Raw genomic sequence first — 18,329 nt, forward strand, 5'->3', positions numbered from 1 at the left:
CTGCTCAGCAATGAAAAAGAACAAACTACTGATAATGCAGCAACACTGATGAATCTCCAAAGCATTAGGCTAAGTGAAAGAAGTCAGATTCAAATATCTACATACTATACGACTTCACTTACATGGTATTTTAGAAAACATAAAATTACAGGGACAGGAAAACCAGTAGTGTTCACCAGAAGCTGGGTTTGCGGAAGGGATGTACGACAGCAAGGGCATGAGCGAACTCTTTGGAAACATCTTTTTCTTGATTGTGTTGGGGGTTACCTGACTATATGTGATCATCCAATTTTATCAAACTGAGTTTCACTATATGTAAATTATACCTCAATAAATCTGACTTTTAAAAATTTACCAAATTAAAAAAAAAAAAAAAAGAGGGTAAAGCCTCCTTCTCCCCAAACTGGATTGTTTCTGGACAGCAGGATTCAATTGCTTCTAACCCACTAGGAGGAGAGTCTGGGGGAAGAGCCTTGCTGTCAACGAGGGACACTTCACAAAACGTTTGCATCACTGACCGTAGCTGGTTTTGACACTAAGCACTTGGCTCAAAGTCTATGAAATTAGCAGGCTGTGGTTGCTTATACATCTCACCCATCACAACTTTATTGACGAGAATGGCTACCAGCTGTCACATCTGCCTCGCCTCTGTGCTTGGTGATTCAGACTGCATGGCCACAGCAAATCAAGCCACGATCCTGCTATGGCTCTTCATGTTGGGGTTTGAACTCCTGGCCAAATGGCTGTTGCTCAGCTGTTATGCTGCCAATCACCCGTCACCGCGGGTTAAATGTGATAGGCTCACCCATATCTTCCAACTCTTCAGACATCTCAAAGGCAACTTGCCTTCCACAGCAGGAGGCAGCAGTCTTGGTGATATTTAACTCCCGGATTTTAGAATTTCTGACTTCTGGGAGCAGGTACAGAGGAAACTTGCTATTTTACAGAACAAGCTGCAGAAGGGCCTCAAACCCATGAGTGAGAAAAATGACGTCAGGAGCATATCACCTAAGTCATAACAATTTTGAGTCACTGAAAAATGTATCCACACAAATGAACCAAGCTCTTGGCATGATAGATCATATCTCATTACAGAAAGAAAGCCGCTTGAAATCTTTCATATGCTATTGCTGTGTTTTAATTTTTCCCTGTTAGATAGGCAAAGACATAAGATTCAGAAAATTCTCTCTTTTATAAAGGTTTTATTATAACTGTATTTGAGATCTGACATGCACTATCTTTTCCTCCAAAAGTGAGAGAAATAGTTTCATCTTTCTGAAGTTACAACATTATTATTCTAATCGTAGAAGAGTATTTCAGACTGATTTTTTTTCCCCTCAAGTAACTTCATACTTAGGAAGTGGGGACAGAGAGGAAATTGACACTTACTGAATAGCTGCCATGTGCCAGGTCCCACACGGGATACTTTGTGTAAATTACCTGCTATGATCTTCACAAAAGTCCTGAGAATTAGACCTTAATGAGTCCCATTTTGTAGCTAAGAAAACTAAGGTTCAGAAGTTAAGCAATTTCCCCTAAACCGTATGACAAATCTGGTGGTACAGCCAGGATTTAAAGTAATTTTGACTCTGAAGTCCACATGCCTAGGATGGTGTATAAAACTCTCCACAAACCTTTGACTGGTGCCATATCCAAGATGGAAACCAATGTTAGAGCTGGTCTACTAAAGAGGGCATTGGGTGAAGACTCAGAACAGAGGGCTCTGATATTAGTCATTAAGCTCACATAACACATAAGGGGAGACAGCTTATGTAGACTCTCTGTGCTTCTGTTTCATCTGTTTGGGGAGAAAACAAAATCTGCCTTTATATACACAGTAGTCTTTCGAGGAAAAAAGTTCAACAATTCTTTTCACAGCACAATTAATTCTCCCCCTAAAAGTTTCTTTACTATTATTTGGACAGAGTCCAAAAACTAATAAGGGTTTCATAAAATGTGACATCACATTTTATGATTCTATGTGAAAAAATAAAAGACATAAATGCAATTCAAGAGTGTTGTTGACATTATTATTAATCAATTATTGACTATAATGCTGCTTCACTCAATGGTGAGGTGGTAAAGCTACCATCTGAAGAACTGCCTTTTTGCAGCCAGATTCTGGAGCTCTACATGAAGTCCATAAGGGAGGAAATGATTCCCACCTGAAGAGGCTCTAGCCATGGGTTTACTCTGAAATTCAATCTTGAGTCCCGGGATGCCAACCGCTGCACCAAAGTTTCATCTTCAGCATTTCCATGCCATGTCAGTATGATATCAGGAAAAAGCAGACCTCAGTTCCACACTGGCTTTGCAGCTTATTCTCTAACTGTTAATTAGGTTAACAGTACTTTACCTGCTGGGTGTTTAATTCTAACACGGGCAATAATTTGATTTCAGAACAAAGGACATTCCTTTGCATCACAAGTTACTTCATGGTGAGAATTTTACTGCTTGTGCCCAGTGAGGTTTGGCAGAGCCCATTTCTTGACAGAAACCTCGAGGCTAAGGCCAGACCTGTCTCTGCTATACACCACTTCCCTGAAGCCATGTTTCTGGAGCTCTCTGTATGTCCTGACCCAGCTCACAGACAAGGCACATTTTCCCAAAGTAAATCACAATCCTTAACCCCCCAAACATTCTCCTTCTCTAAGAAGTTATGCCTGTGGTTGTCAGAAACCAGTCACAGACCTTTACTTACAGAGAGTCAGAGAAGGCCGAACAGTGCAAGTGGACTCTGCAGGACCCTCACATAGCCTGAAAGGCACCTTCCTTCAGTTAATCAGAGCTTTGGAAGACAGCGGAGCAAGCGTGAGCTCTCCGTTCATCTCTAGCTCAGGTGTGCCAGTTAATTCCTTCTCCTAGATGTTGTTTTACTCTTGTGTGGAAATGGCCTGAAATACCAGGAATGGAGAGGCAGCTGGACCCTGCCAAAAAGAGTTTGGAACTTTTCTTCTGTCACATTTTGAGAAATCACATTTTTTGTACAAAACGACCAGGAATATTTCCAAAAGACAGAAACAGAATGAGTGAAGAAACAATGGAATAGGAAGGAATGATAGAGATGCATAAAGGAGCATGCTTGTTTTCCTCCTATGTGTCCAAAATGGATATTCTCCCTCACTGGGTACATTCATTTGACTTTCCTCTACTGTTTGACTTGCGATCAACAACGTGCTTATGCACAGATTCATCAAACTGAAAAACATCTGCCTAATCATTTTTACCTTCAAGAAGCATGGGCCATTTCAATGTATTGTTGTTGGTTGTTTAGTCGCTAAGTTGTGTCTGACTCTTTTGCAACCCCATGGATTGTAGCCCACCAGGACCTTCTGTCCATGGGATTTCCCAAGCAAGAATACTGGAGTGGGTTGGCATTTCCTTCTCTGGGGGATTTTCCTGATCCAGGGATTGAACCCATGTATCCTGCATTGGCAGGCAGATTCTTTACTACTAAGGTACCAGGGGAACCCATTTCAAAGTATATCCTCAGCTATATATTATAATGATTTTGACTCTTTGGTGTTTAACAGAATTCCCTTCAAAGGAGTGCTGACATAACATAGAGTACTTGATTATACAAACAGTGTCCATTTGAGGGAAGCATGTTTTTTAATCCTCTGTGTTGAAGATGAAAAATCTGAAGCCCCAAACTAAATCCCATTGTTCACCTTGAGAGTAACTCCAGCATAAAGCAGTTACTTAAACAGTAGTTGAATAAGTGAATGAAATAAAGAAATTTCCTAATTTAAAATATAGTTGTTCTGTGCACCTAGGTATATTTCTGGAAATCTAGTTCTAGGAAATTATTGCAACAACCCAGTCATTGCCAACCCACCAACAATGCTAAAGGAATCAGCCTTTCAAAATTAGAAAAGACTAGGAGGAAGGCTTACCCTGAGAGAGGTTTAAAAGTTCAGGCGTTTTAAGTATTAAAACTTGGTTCTGTCATGATGTGGGGTCAGACTTTTAAAAGAAGTTAACCTGGAGAAGGGGGAGAGCCTGTCTGGATTCTGTGCTTGCTTTCCTCTTTGGAAACTGCATTTAAAGCAATTCCCATTGGCTGGTGTCACATGATGCGCCCAGGGTTCCAGCTGCAGCTGGTTTAAAATGCCTGCTCACAGGCTCAAGGAAGAGGGCCTCTCAGCCTTGGCAGGACTGAGGATGCCGTTCCAAAAACCACTCCCCTCAGAGGGCATTAGAAGGAGAAATGGCAATAGATTTTAGTGCTGTTATCCCTTGTAAGACCAAGGAGGGGAGTAAGTAGGAAGCTGATCAGATAACAGAGAGAAAGAGAAAACAATTTCCAAAGCACTGAAGCAATTAGATGAGAAAGTGTTATAAACCAATGGGCTCTTCCTGCTCCTGGAGGGCTGGGGGAAAGAGGGGAAGAGAGGCTGCGAGAACCAGCTCCTCCTGGAGACACCCTTTGAAGTTCCTTCCCAGTCCCTTGGGCTGTCACTGAGGGCTTCTCCCCTGTGAGATGAGGAGCCTGGCACTTTGCTCTTGCTTAAAAAACAGACCTTGAGTCAGAGGGGTAATTTTTAAAAATTGTGCTGTCAAAAACTTAGAGAATGAGACATTGTAGATCTTTTAAAAAAAATTCCCTGCAGGTTTTTTGTTTTGGTAGTATTTACTGTGGAATGTATGCAATGTTATTTGACAAAATCTAGTTATATCCATTCTCTGAAACTTAAGAATTCATTAAGAAAAAAAAACAATACATTAGTGAGGGGGTGACAACTATTAGTTTTTACTTAGACTACCCCATCTATCCAAACAGGAATATGTTTGCAATTATTTTTCTGATTAAAAAAGTACATATTTTAAACTGTTTTATTATGTTTCCCCATAGCAAGAGCCTATTATCAGCATTAATCAAAAATAAAAACACAATAAAGCTTGCCACTTCTCTCCAAGGTGACATTTGAAGCTGTTTCCCTCTCCCTGAAAAAAGAAACCGAGGAAGGCTACTTTTGCCCAGATCCTCAGCAGGCTCTCTCCCTGTGAACCCACATCTCACAATGGCCCTTTATTGCCGGCACAACGTTCTGCCCACGGGAAATGCGTGTGCGTGTGCCTAGCATGTTTCCCCGTTTGTTTTCTTTTCCAGCATTGCTCACTGGCTGGCGAACGGTTCAGGCCCACAGAGAGCTTGAGACCACCAGCTCATGCATTTGAAAGGCATCTGTTTATTTTGAAAATGCACATGTGGCCTACCTCAAAGACTGACAGGCAGGAAAATACCAGGGAGCAAAGGGAGAGGTTTCCAGTCTGGAGCCCTGTCCCTCCCTCAATCACGCCCGCTGAGATCACTCGCCATCAGAACCACTTGAACAGCTCCGGGAATCTGAGCGAACGGCCCACAGTTCAAACGAGCAGGCTCGTCTCTCCCAAGTCTAGCCCGGCAGATCATAGCTCACCTGATTTAAAGTACTGATGGAGTCACTTCCAAAAAAACCCTGGGACTTGGAGATGGTGGTGCCCAGGCCAAGCACCGCCTGGAGGAGGGCCCCTAACACGGACACAGGCCTCCTAACAGCCGCAGCCCTGTCCTGGGGACAGATTCCTGGAGAAAGCCCGGGAAGGTTAATACCCTGACTTTGATCTCTGTCAAGGCATACCAGCAAGAATTAATTTACATTTCAGATGAAAAAGGTTGACAGCATGAAAAGGCATCTTGTTTCTGGTATGTGAATGTGCCGTAATAGATCGGGAATTCTGAAAGGAAGTTCTGAGGAAGCTAAAGGGATAAGCCGAGCGGCTGCTTTTATTGGGAAGGAGATGAAAGGAAAACAAATTTCAATATGCGCCGCTCTGTAGCAACATGTAGGCCAAATGCTTCCTAAATTTCAAGGGCTATTCTTTCAAAAACTATATAACAGAGCGTTGCAGCATGATTTAAAAAAAAAAAAAGACAATAGGCCAGAACTTGAAATATAAACCAAACACATTGCAGAGTCTACATTTCAAATGAAATGATTTGTTGAAAAAATAATAAATTAGAGAATAACCTTAGAAAATATCCAGAAAATGTTGTACTGTGATAGCATCCCGAAGCCACTTCTGCAGGATTCAAAAGTAAGAGTACCCCTATATTTGGGGTTTGTTCTACTTGAAATGTCCCAGGGACATGAAGAGCTTGTAATGAGAGGATTATACTTTAGGAAGAGCACACCCCAAAACACAGACATCGGAATAGCTGCCTTGCTTTTAGATCAACACCGCCTTTGAATCGAAAGATAACGAAAACATTTCCAAGTAAAAGTAATCTGCCCATAAAATTGCAAATGTCGTTACCCTATCTGAGTATCTTTACCACTGACACAAAACCAGCCCCTCAACTCCTGTCCGTGATGCTGGCTGAAGGGCAACGAGACATTGCCCGCCTTTGCTCTGGCTGTCACACTCTCCTGCCAAGAGGGTGAGGTGGTGTCAGCACCACCCTCAATAACTACATGCCCGCCCAAGCCCATGGGGACTTGGAAGCTCCCAATATCACTTGATATGTGGGACACTAGCTGCCAGGCTAAGAAGGAGGTTGTTTCCAAGGTTTAAAAAAACAGAAGCTACTTAAAGAAACGTGTTCTCTCTAGTCCCACGAAACAAAAGGACCCTTCATAGTGTACCCACCCCACAGGTGCTGCGCTGAAAAGATGCAGCCGAGTGTCCTGATATAATGGAGCCACTCACCCGTCTGTTCTTATGCATGTTCATGTGGCAATAACAGAGTCCAAAAGGGAGCCATCTAAAGATGATTTTCAGAGAGGGAAAATTTGATTTATGATCCTACATACTTTATGATAAGGGAATCAACAATAGATAAGCTCAAAGTTTATATTTGAAAATATACATTAGGCTTTGGCAGTATCTGAAACCCTCTCTCTCTCTCTGCTGCAGAATCCATTGGCCTGGTCACTTCTCTCTCGTTCTGTCTCTGATATCTTGTGTTCTCAGAGCCTGGGTGTATGTGCTCTGGGGCCCATCTCTTCCAAAGCCTCAATTAGGCACATGCAGCTTCAAAAGACAGAGGGAGCTGAGCCCCACAACTCCTGCAGATATTGCCCTTTGTAGAAGAGCAGAGTGACCCGGGATCCAGAGCTTGAAGTGCTCAGGCAGCTACAAGCTGAGCTGCTGCATGTTAACCCCATGGGGCCCAGAGGACCACTGAAGTCACACACAGGCCTGGGTGTGGGAAACACAGTTTGCCAGGCAAGTACCTGAGTTATTCCTATCTCTGTGCTATGAAGAGACAGGCTGAGCATATAGTTAGAGAATTCCAAGTTTGGAAGACCTTTCAGACCTTTCTAGCCAATGCTCTTGTTTGCAGACAAGTGACTCCAGGAGAGGAAGGGAATTGCTCAGTTGGCAGTATGTAAAATGGACTCTATCCAAACTGTCTGTGAATGAGTGCTGACTCGGCCTCTGACCAGCTGTGTGACTATGGACAAGTTATTTCACTTCTCTGTGCCTTGTCTTCCCCCTCTATAAAACTGGGAATACAAGAGAACCTACTTGGAGCATTCTTAGCCAAGGTATGGCATGCGGCCAGTGCTCTCAATCATCACATGGAGAGGGGTGAATCAGAACAAACGCTAGACCCTACCAGAACTCTTGACTCCTCTTCCAGTGTTCCTGAATTATTAACCTTTCAGCTTTTTGAAACTCATATGAACTTAATCACAGAAGATTTCCAAGTGGATACTATGAAAATGATGTTTTAATTACCTGCGTGAATATGAACAGCAGACTCACTCCTTCTGTTGCTTATTTTCTTAAATTTCCTCCGAGCATCATATCCTCTCCAGGCTAAAAATATAAAACCATGTGCTAGGAATGACATTAATTTAAGAACGTGCCAGAGAATTGATATAAGCTGTTTCCCTCCAATCCTCTACCCCTCTCCTCCTCCCCACTGCTTTCTCACTGAACAAAATAAGCAGAGCTACGTGAGTGATGGTGGGGCCTCTATGTACTCTCAGCTCGGCCTCCAAGATGCTTTTGAGAAGGAGTCATTTTGGTTCAGGCAGTGAATTTCCACAACCTCTGGATTCCACTTATGAATCACTTGGAGCCCTGTCCAGGTGAGGTGGGTCCCTGTCATTCCAATCCATGGAGGAAGCTCTGCCTTTAGGACTTGAGGGGTAGGAGAGGACTGGAATGACCTGACTCACTCTGTATTTTTATTGGGAGAAAGGTATAAAACATGAAAGTTGAAGGAGAGAAAAATAAATAATAATGATTAGTAGCATCACATTTGCATTTGTGGAGGGGGGACTATATATAGAACTGCGTTCAGGGAAGGAATGCGTGACGGAAAGGGAAAATGCATGGGAAATGAATGAAGAGAAGAGAAAGGGAACAAGGGGCGGGGGGCAGGGTGTTGAGTCCTTCAGAGTACCAGGCACTGAACTGCTACCAGGAGCATGACCAGCTCTCCTTTCCACTTCCTCCCTGAGTGCTATAGCTCTCCACGTCACTGAATGAGGTCATGAAGTCCAAGTGGACGTTATGATTCTAGGTTACAAGAACACAAAGGAAATCATCTGCTGCAGTAGCACAGGGACTCAGATGCTATTTGTGACACAAATGACAGATGTGTATGCCAAGAGGCACTGACAGGGCTTGGGCATATGACAGAGCCTAGTGATTAGCTGCCAAGGTTTACAAGCTCTGTCTGAGCTAGAAAAGCCTCCTGGATGTGACAGACAGTAGCAATTCTGATGCTGAAAACCTGGTAATGGACATGAAGTGTGTATGAGGTGGGTCAACTGGGAGCTGGGGCACATGTCTATGTGATTTGCGTTTCACATCCATCCACTGCTACTGCCTCTTCTTGCCATGGGTAGGGATGGCTTGTTTGCTTATCTGGAGGTCAGAGACTGGCAGTCTTGCTCATAGCTATACCCCCAGCACCAAACACAAGGCCCAGCCTGCAGTAGATACTTGATAAACATTTGCTGAAGGCAGGAGGGAGGGAAGAAAAGGAACCACTGGGAAGAACAAAAGGTGAGTGCCCTCAAGCACTTAATGAAACGCCAAGATTCAGGGCTGTTTACCTGACTGGATGGCAACAGCCCCCTTCTCTCTCTTCTCTCTGACTCTTCTGTATCTCCTGGCTCCCAGCCAGCCCTTGGCATAGGCCTGCAGCACAACCACTCTGCCTATGACTTCCCTCAGCAGCAAATTTAACTGCTCGACATGATAATACTTGAGAAAAACCTGAAATAAGACATCAGTTTTAGCATTACATGTAGGCTCCCAAGAGCTCCTCTGGTGCTCAGGGGTAAAGAAGTGTGTTAGTTGCTCAGCTGTATCTAACTATTCGCTACCGCATGGACTGTAGCCCACCAGACTCCTCTGTCCATGGGATTCTCCAGGCAAGAACACTGGAGTGGGTAGCCATTCCTTTCTCCAGGAGATCTTCCTCACCCAAGGATCAAAACTGGATTTCCTACATTGCAGATTCTTTACTGCATTCTTTACTGTCTGAGCCACCAGGTTGAGATAAATCCTGCCAATGATTCTTCAGTGGTAAAGAAACCACCTCCCCATACAGGAGATGCAGGTTCGATCTCTGGGTTAGGAAGATTCCCTGGAGAAGGAAACAGCAACCCACTCCAGTATTCTTGCCTGGGAAATCCCATGGACAGAGGAGCGTGGTGGACTACAGTTCATGGGGTCGCAAAAGAGTCAGACATGACTGAACGACTAAACAACAATAACAGACTCCCACACAGAAATTCACTCTGCTCCAACAAATTAACATAAATATTAAAACATCATCTAAATAAAGTTTACAGTGACTTGATTTATGCTAACATTACTGATTTCTTGGAAGCAAATATAATTAATTCCCCTTGTAAGGTTGAGCCAATGTGGGACTATTAATATACACAGACGATGAAGTTAACAGGGTTTTAGGAGATCCTAAATGTTCTCCAGGCTGGCCTCAGTTCTGCCATGAGTTCCATTTTCTCAGCTTGATCTTTTCCCCCTCAGCTCTGATAGAGGTGTTAAACCAGAAAAACTGACCAGGGCCGACAGAAGTTCTGAGGGAATGGGGCTTGAATGGGCCACAGTGATCTAATTTCTGCCGAGAAGCAGCAGCACTGCCATCCACAATCAGGCTAAGGCTGGCATTGTAGGGCAATTCAGAGTGGACCACAAAAACCTGGAATCTTGCAGGAATATGATGTTTCCCTAAATTAAAAGCTAGATGTGATGAGACTACTAATCAGAGTGGGCAGTAAACAACACGAGTCTAATGAAAAAAGGACAAGAGTATAAAAGACACTCATTGTTGTCATTAACATGATTAGTGTATTTGCCTGCAGTGCTGGAATAAGCAGCACTGAAAAAAAGGACATTTAAAAATGAGCTCAAAAATCTCATTCTAGAAATGTTAAATGGTTCTCAAACTATATGTAGAACAGGAAGCAAACTCTCCTCTTTTGGCCCCTGAGGTCCTAGGACTCCAGACCCAAGACCAGCAAAGATCACTGTTAGGTTGGGGTCTTGTTTGGTAAGTTACAAAACTTACAGAGCTATTCAAATCACTGATAAGAGACCGAGGTACACAGCAGAGTATCTCAAGTGACAATCTAAACAACAAAGAAAGAACTACCTTTGTTTTTCCCAGCAGCCAGTGATCTAATCTGGACTTTTCCAAGATAGCGATGCAACTCTCTTTGCTAGCAAGAGGTGTTTGATGTGCTCTGAATGCCAAGTAATAATACCTACAAAATAGAACAGTGAAATAAAGCATTTTTAGTCACCATTTGATTCAGTATCATAGAGTTGCTCTGGGCCCATTGACATGTCTTGTTTTTTTAATATCAAATATTTGTTGAGCATAAATAATAGTGTACTAGGTAGTGGAAGATACACAATTCATGCTTATTGGCTCTTATCTACTTTCATATTTTCTGCTATGTGTATTTTCCTTTTAGTATTGCTTGTAATTCATATTCAAAGCATACGTGGCATCTTTTACATGCAAAATCAAAGTATCTAATCCTTTAAAAAACTGAAGTTTAGACAGCTCTCCCAGCAAAAGTTATCATTTTAAATGTATTACTCTTTTAAAAATAATTTGTCATCTCACTGTATGAATTTTGGCTCTGCTTTGAAAATTCCATCTGAAGCAATGTGTAGATAGCAAAAACGATCACAGCCTGACACTACTGATTTTGTCTGTTAAGCTCTATGTCTCTCTCAAGGTAAAAAGTGGGTATGTTTTCTTGAGACAACCACCAAAACCACATTTGTCTTCCTAAATTACTCATTTTAATAAACTTCCATACTTTCAGATGAAAGAGTTTCTGGGTAGATTCAAAGAACATGACCAAATTTTATATATGTGTGTGTGTGTGTGTATATATATATATGTAAGCTTGTATATGTATATGTCCGTAGGTATGTCTATATACATGTATATGCATATATATGTACATGATGTTGAATATATTATCTTTTTAGAAAACTTTACCTTAGCTTTTCTTTTAAAAACTTTCAAGCATCTTTCCTCTGCTCCTTGTTGCCATCTGTAATTAAATTCAACCACTTGGAAGTATTTCTTTGTCAGAGGATTTTCCTGTCATTCCTCGGACAAGGGTGATCTGTTATTTTAGAATTGCTTTAAAATGTAGAGCCATTTTTACTTTTTAAGAAAATCACCAAAATAAAAAATATGTCCTTTCCTCTTACCAAATATTCCCATGCTTTCTGTTTATGGAAAGATAAACATACTTGATTAGCACTTGAGCCATTTAACTTTATCTTTATGCTACAAGATTGTTTTACAAGTTAGGATCAAATGCTGATTTTGCTGAAAACATTTGCATTCAGAGATTCTGAGAATGTTTCTAAGACTCTGAGTCTCTGTTTCCACCTTTGAGGAAGAGAAGCAGTTTTCTCTCAGAACCCCTGAATGGTGGCCAGGACCATGCTAGGTCATCTGGCCAAGCCCAGGAGCCTGTTCACAGCACATGTTCCTGGAGCTAGGTGGGAGGAGGGACAGCCAAGAGTCAGGCTGAGGTCTGGGCAGTTCGTGGCATCAGCACATATTCTTTAGCCCTAGTTTCTCAAGGACTGTAGTTTGAGTCATGGGTTCTTGGATTTGGCTTTGGCTAAAACAAAAAGATTGTGTACTAGAGTGCATGGGGATGGTAGAAATAGATGGCAAATCTCTATGGGGTGAATGTTTTGGGACAGGTAAAGTACAGATAGCTTAAGATGTAAAAGTCATTGATAAAAGCAAGACTTCCCTACTCTCTTTTCCTTTAGTCCTGGCCATTTATAAAATGGACTATATGCTATAAATAACATATGGCATGATTATATGTTTATAATATGATTAAGGGCTTCCTTGGCCTTAATCAGACAGGCTTGCTCAGGATGATTGCTCAATACTCTTGGTGATGAAACATTTAAAGAGAATCTAATGAATGACCAGAACTATGCAGTATGTGAGATTACAAGATGTGTTCTAACTATCCATTCAAGGATTTATCCTTGTTGTGGGGGCATCCATGGATGCTTCTTAGCAATTTCTAAATAGTCAGAATATATCTTGAATTAATATAAATATTAGAAATTAACTTTGATTTTTAGCACTTCAAATCTCTTATTATGATAATAACATTCATATATAGTTTTTAGTTCAGAAAGAGATGGATAACAGTACTGTCAAGATGTGACGATTTCAAAAAACATTAAGGAAGCATTTAAGTGATATGTCTACAGTAGTCAGGTCAGAGAAGTATGAGTACAATGTGTTTTTTCCACAGAGTATTCTAACAGATAATACGGTTAAAAACAAAAAAGACAAACAAGCACTTCGACTGAGCTTCTCTACGCTTCAACACTTCAATATAAGGGCAAAAATGAAATGAAAGGCACAAAGATAACAGGTCTGCCACCAAGGGGACATCTTTTCGAGATCCATTCCACCCCCTTCTTGACGCAACTTGATGAGTTAAATAAGCAGGAGACAATGCAACAGCAAAATAATACATGTAAAGATTTGTCTTGAGGGTCTGAGTACTTGAGAACATTATAAAGATCAGTTCTATCTCTCTATTCACGAGTTCTATCCTGAGCTGTTCACCAGTTCTGCCCTGAGCTATCTCTGATAGGTAGAACTCATCTCTCAGATTGGAGTTTGAGCCTTGAGTTAAAAGTGAGAAGGTCTTTCATCTCTAACCATAGGTAAGTCACTTGTATCTGAATTTTCACAGGGAGCAATGGGAACCAGATAAGTGGTTCTTAACTCTTTGGTGGGGGGGAGGGTGGTGGAAGACTCTATGAAAATCTGGTAAAAGCTATGAACATTTTTTCTCAGGAAAATGCTCTTGATACAACATATTGCACATAGTACCAAGGGTTCCACATAGTTCCTGTTGGCCCTCCAATGACCTAAGAGCCCTTCCCTATTTCAGAGCTCTATGGAAAGTGATAAATTTTACAAGATCATATCTTATTAAAACATATGTTATTAAAAGAGTAAATATCCAGTTGAAAAATATCTCTATCTAAAAATGTTAGTTTTCTGCCTAAAATGTTTTATTGTATGAAATACAAATTTTTCAAGGAAGAGTTTTTAAGCTAGTTAAACTAGATGTACCAGTTACTACATAACAAATAACTTCGAAACTTAATGGGTTAAAGAGCAGCCATTTACTGTCTAACAGTTTGTGAGGGTCAGGAATTTAGGAGCAGCTTATCTGGGCATTTCTGGCTCAGGGTCTTACATGAGATTACAGTCAAGATGTTGGCCAGGGCTTCAGTCATCTAAAGGCTTGAGTATCTATTTTTAAGATGGTGCCATCACAAGGCTAATGGTAAAAACCCTTAGTTTCTTTCTGTCTATTGACAGGATGCTTCTCAGTTCCATGCTACATAGGCCTCTTCAGATGACTATTTCAGTATCTTCGTAACAGAAGGTGGTTTCACCAGAACAAGGGATCCAAGAGAAAAAGCAAGAAGGAATCTGTAATGCCTTTTATGACTGAGGCTTAGATGTGATACACCATCACTTCTTCCATATTCTTCTACTCATAAGAAGCAAGTCACTAAGTCCAGATTACATTTAATGAGAGAATTTAAGTTTTACCTCTTAAAGGGATTTAAGTATCAAGCAATTTGTGGCCATATCTTTAAACCACTGCAAAGAATCTCTCTGAATCATCAACTCTTATCAAAAAATGCACAAATATAAAATAAGTTAAAAGTAAAAGAAAAAGACATACCATACTAATACTAGTCAAATTAAAACTGGACTGGTTATATTAATATAAACAAAGTAGATTTCAGAGCAAATAAATACTATGAGGGATAAAGAAGTTTATTTCATAGTGATAAATAGGTCAACTCATCAAAAAAACTAAAAATTCTAAGCATTTTTTCACTTAAAAACATAGCTTGAAAATACATGAGCCTAAAAGTATTAATGCCACAGGTGCTAATGCTGTTAATTGTGTCTTGTTAATAGTACACAATTATAGTCAGAGAATTCAGTACCCTCTTCCAATAATTGGTAGGACAAGTAGACCAAAAAAAAAAATCATCAAGGATATGAAAGGTTTGAATAACCAACCTAACCTAACCGACATTTATAGAAAATTCCAGCTAAAAATAATAGAACACATTTTCTTTTCAATTACGTATGAAACACCTACCACAATAGGCTATATGCTGGGCAAAAAAAACCTATGACTTAGTCACACAAAGTACATTCTCTGTTCATAGCCGAATTAAATTAGAAATCAACAAGATACCTGGAAAATTCCCAAATATTTATGAACAGACTTCTATGAAAAAATAACCCATGTATCAAAGAAGAAATCAAAAGAGAAATCAAATTGATCAAATGTATAAGAAAACACAACCTGTCAAAAATTTGTGGGATACTGCAAAAGTAGTAGTATTTAGAAATGTATACCATTAAACACCTATAACAAAAAAGAAGAATGGTCTCAAATACATGAGTTCAGCCTCTAACATATATTAGGAAAAGAACAAGTAAAACCCAAAATCAGCAAAAGAAAGGAAATAAAGACCATAGTGAAAAATCATTGAAATAAAGAAGAGACACTGAATGAAATTGAAAGGTGTTATTTGAGAAGGTTAATGAAATTGGTAAACCTTTAGCCATACAGGTTAGGAAAAGGAAAGAAAACAAAGGTATGAGATTAGTGATATTCTATTGATTCTACAAATATTAAAAGTACAATAAGGGAATATTAGAAACAACTTTGGGGGCCTCCCAGGTGGGCCTAGTGGTAAAGAACCTGCTGCCAATGCAGTAGATGTAAGAGACGCGGGTTTGATCCTTGGGTCGGAGGAGGGCACAGCAACCCACTCCAGTATTCTTGCCTGGAGAATCCCATGGAAGGAGGAGCCTGGTGGACTATAGTCCACAGGGTCACAAAGAGTCGGACACAACTGGAGCGACTTAGCATACATGCACAAACTTTGTCATGTTAACAAGATAAAGGAGAAAAAACATATGATCCTACTAAATGAGGAAAAGGATTTGACAAAATCCAACATCCAACACTAATTGAAAAAAAAAAAAAAAAAAGAAACTTTTCAACAAGCTCAATTCAAGGGAATTTCCTCAATCTGAAAAAACAAAGTATCTATGAAGACCCTACAGCTAACACCACATTTAATGGTGGAAGACTGAATACTATTCCCCTAAGTTTAGGAGCAAATAAAGGATGTCCATCGTTACCACTTCTATTCAGCATTGTAAAAGTTTCAGCCATTGCAAACAAGAGAAAGAAATAAAAGGTATCTCTATAAGAATGGAATAGTAGAACTGTCTTAATTTGAAGATGACACATTATCTATGTAGAAAATCCAATGGAATCTATGAAACAAACAAAAAATCCTACCAGAGCTAATAAGTGAATTTAGTAAAGTTATAGGCTACAGATCAAAACCAAGATCACAGCATCCGGCCCCATCACTTCGGGGCAAATAGATGGGGGAAAAATGGTAACAGTGACAGACTTGATTTTCTTGGGCTCCAAAATCACTGCAGATGGTGACTGCAGCCATGAAATTAAAAGACGCTTGCTCCTTGGAAGAAAAGTTATGACAAACCTAGACAGCATATTAAAAAGCAGACACATCACTTTGCCGACAATGGTCCGTATGGTCAAAGCTATGGTTTTTCCAGTAATCATGTACAGATGTGAGAGTTGGACCATAAAGAAGGCTGAGCGCTGAAGAATTGATGCTTCACAACTGAGGTGCTGGAGAAGACTCTTGAGAGTCTCTTGGACTGCAAGGAGATCAAACCAGTCAATCCTAAAGGAAATCAACTCTGAATATTCATTGGAAGAATTAGTGCTGAAGCTGAATCTCCACTACTTTGGCCACCTGATGAGCCAACTCATTGGAAAAGATCCTTATGCTGGGAAAGATTGAAAGCAGAAGAAAAGTGGGGAGCAGAAGATGAGATGGTTAAATAGCATCACTGATTCAGTCAACATGAGTTTGTGCAAAGTGGGAGATAGTGAGGGACAGGGAAGCCTGTCATGCTGCAGTCCATGGCATAGCAAAGAGTCAGATGAGACTGAAAAACTATATCATTTATAACATTTAAAAATGTGAAATACAATAGTGATAAATCTGACAATAAATGCCATTTCTTCAGTCTTTGTTTGAAGACAACAGCCAGAGTTCTACACAGTAGAGGGCCAGTGTAGATCTGAAAGGAACAGTGTATAGTGTTTCTGTTGTCTACAGGTGATTTGGAGATTCAGCCTTTTTTTTTTTTTTAACTTTGGTCTTTTTTTCAAATATTGTTTAATAAAGTTTAATTAGCTCCAGAAAAAAAAAGACCTGTGCACTGAAAATCATAAAACATCAGCTAAGAAAAATTAAAGAAGACCTAAATAGATGGAGAGAGATATTATATTTCTGAGTCAGAAGATTTAATATTGCTAATATTTGAGTAAAGCACATTACCCTTCATAATGCAGTGAGCCTCATCCAATCAGTTGAAAGCCTTAAAAGTCTGTGGTCCCCTGAGAAGTACGGAATTTTATCACCATGCTGCCTTTGGACACAAGACTACATCAACTCCTGCTGGAATTTCTAGCCTGCAGATTTCTAACTTGCCAGCCCCCACAACTACATGAGCTGATTACTTAAATCAATTTCTCCTTGAGAGAGAGACAAATCTATATCTGTATATATAAATACACACACATACTATAAGTCGGTTTCTCTGGTGAAATCTAATATAGTCCCAGTTCCTTTTTGCTGTTATTTAAACATGGAGTGGAGATAGAGCCAACTGTGGTAATAAACTTCCTATTAATGGTAGAGGCAAGTCTTGCGCAAACCCATGAGTTTGGTAGAAGGTTGTTTTTTAGTAACTTCCTTTCCTCTCTCTCATTTCTTCCCCCTTTGTCACTGAACTCCCCAAGTTTCCCACAGATGTTGGGTTTGTGTACCACACACTGGGGGTCCAGGACATTCAAATGCAGCTGTTCCTCCTCATGTTCACAAACAGATCTTCCCTGTCCTGTGTCAAAACTCTCCGTGCCTGGGCATTGTTGCAGGGCCATCTGTGCAGGGGATTAGCTGGCTCATCTAATAAACATTTAGATCCTGAAGGGAATTTAGACTCATCAATAAAAATTCTTACTTTGTTTAGAGGAGAATGCCTGGGAGAAAGCCAGAGAGCCAGAGCAACTGGCTTCAAGGCCACAAACTTAGAATTAGAGCTGAGGCTTTGCCAGGTCTTCTAATCCCAAGTTCAGGCTTCTTTATACTCATCTAACCTGTGTTTAGATGAGCCACCAGAGACTTCCCTGCCTACAATGCGGAAGACCCAGGTTCAATCTCTGGGTCGGGAAGAACTCCTGGAGAAGGAAATGGCAACCCACTCCAGTATTCTTGCCTGAAAAATCCCATGGATAGAGGAGCCTGGTAGGCAAAAGTCCATGGAGTCGCAAAGAGTTGGACACGACTGAGCGACTTCACTTTCACAACCTGTGTTTACTCTTAGCTATTATTATATGCATAGGTAGTATCATTGTCTCTCTAACAGGGACCTTTGATCCTCCAGCACTTTCCAGCTAACTGGAGTGTCTACAGTGATCTGGAATATTGGGACTTGACTTAGAAGTATTTATTACCTACATCTAAAAATCAGCTGTCAGGCACTCCTTGACACATGATCCAAATAATACTCTATTTGCACTAGTGTATCAGTAAGGTGTTGCTGTTTCAATGGAAAACTACATTGTCTTTAGCATATTCTCCAGGGTTATCAGATTCCAGCCCTGGTTCATCTTCTTTGAGCT

At 40.5% G+C, this 18,329-nt stretch overlaps 1 protein-coding gene across 1 annotated transcript in view; it reads right to left on the reverse strand.

Moving 5' to 3' along the window:
• MYO3B (myosin IIIB) overlaps positions 1 to 18,329 on the reverse strand; it is a 405,543-nt gene that overhangs the window by 124,616 nt on the left and 262,598 nt on the right. Inside the window, exons 26-28 of the mRNA XM_043894526.1 lie at positions 10,628 to 10,739; positions 9,060 to 9,222; positions 7,729 to 7,809 (exon numbers count right to left, since the gene is read on the reverse strand). Coding sequence (XP_043750461.1) covers positions 7,729 to 7,809; positions 9,060 to 9,222; positions 10,628 to 10,739 — 356 coding nt within the window. The remainder of the gene's footprint in view (positions 1 to 7,728; positions 7,810 to 9,059; positions 9,223 to 10,627; positions 10,740 to 18,329) is intronic.

This window comes from Cervus elaphus, chromosome 33, assembly GCF_910594005.1.
Source record: "Cervus elaphus chromosome 33, mCerEla1.1, whole genome shotgun sequence".
Lineage (NCBI taxonomy): Eukaryota > Metazoa > Chordata > Mammalia > Artiodactyla > Cervidae > Cervus > Cervus elaphus.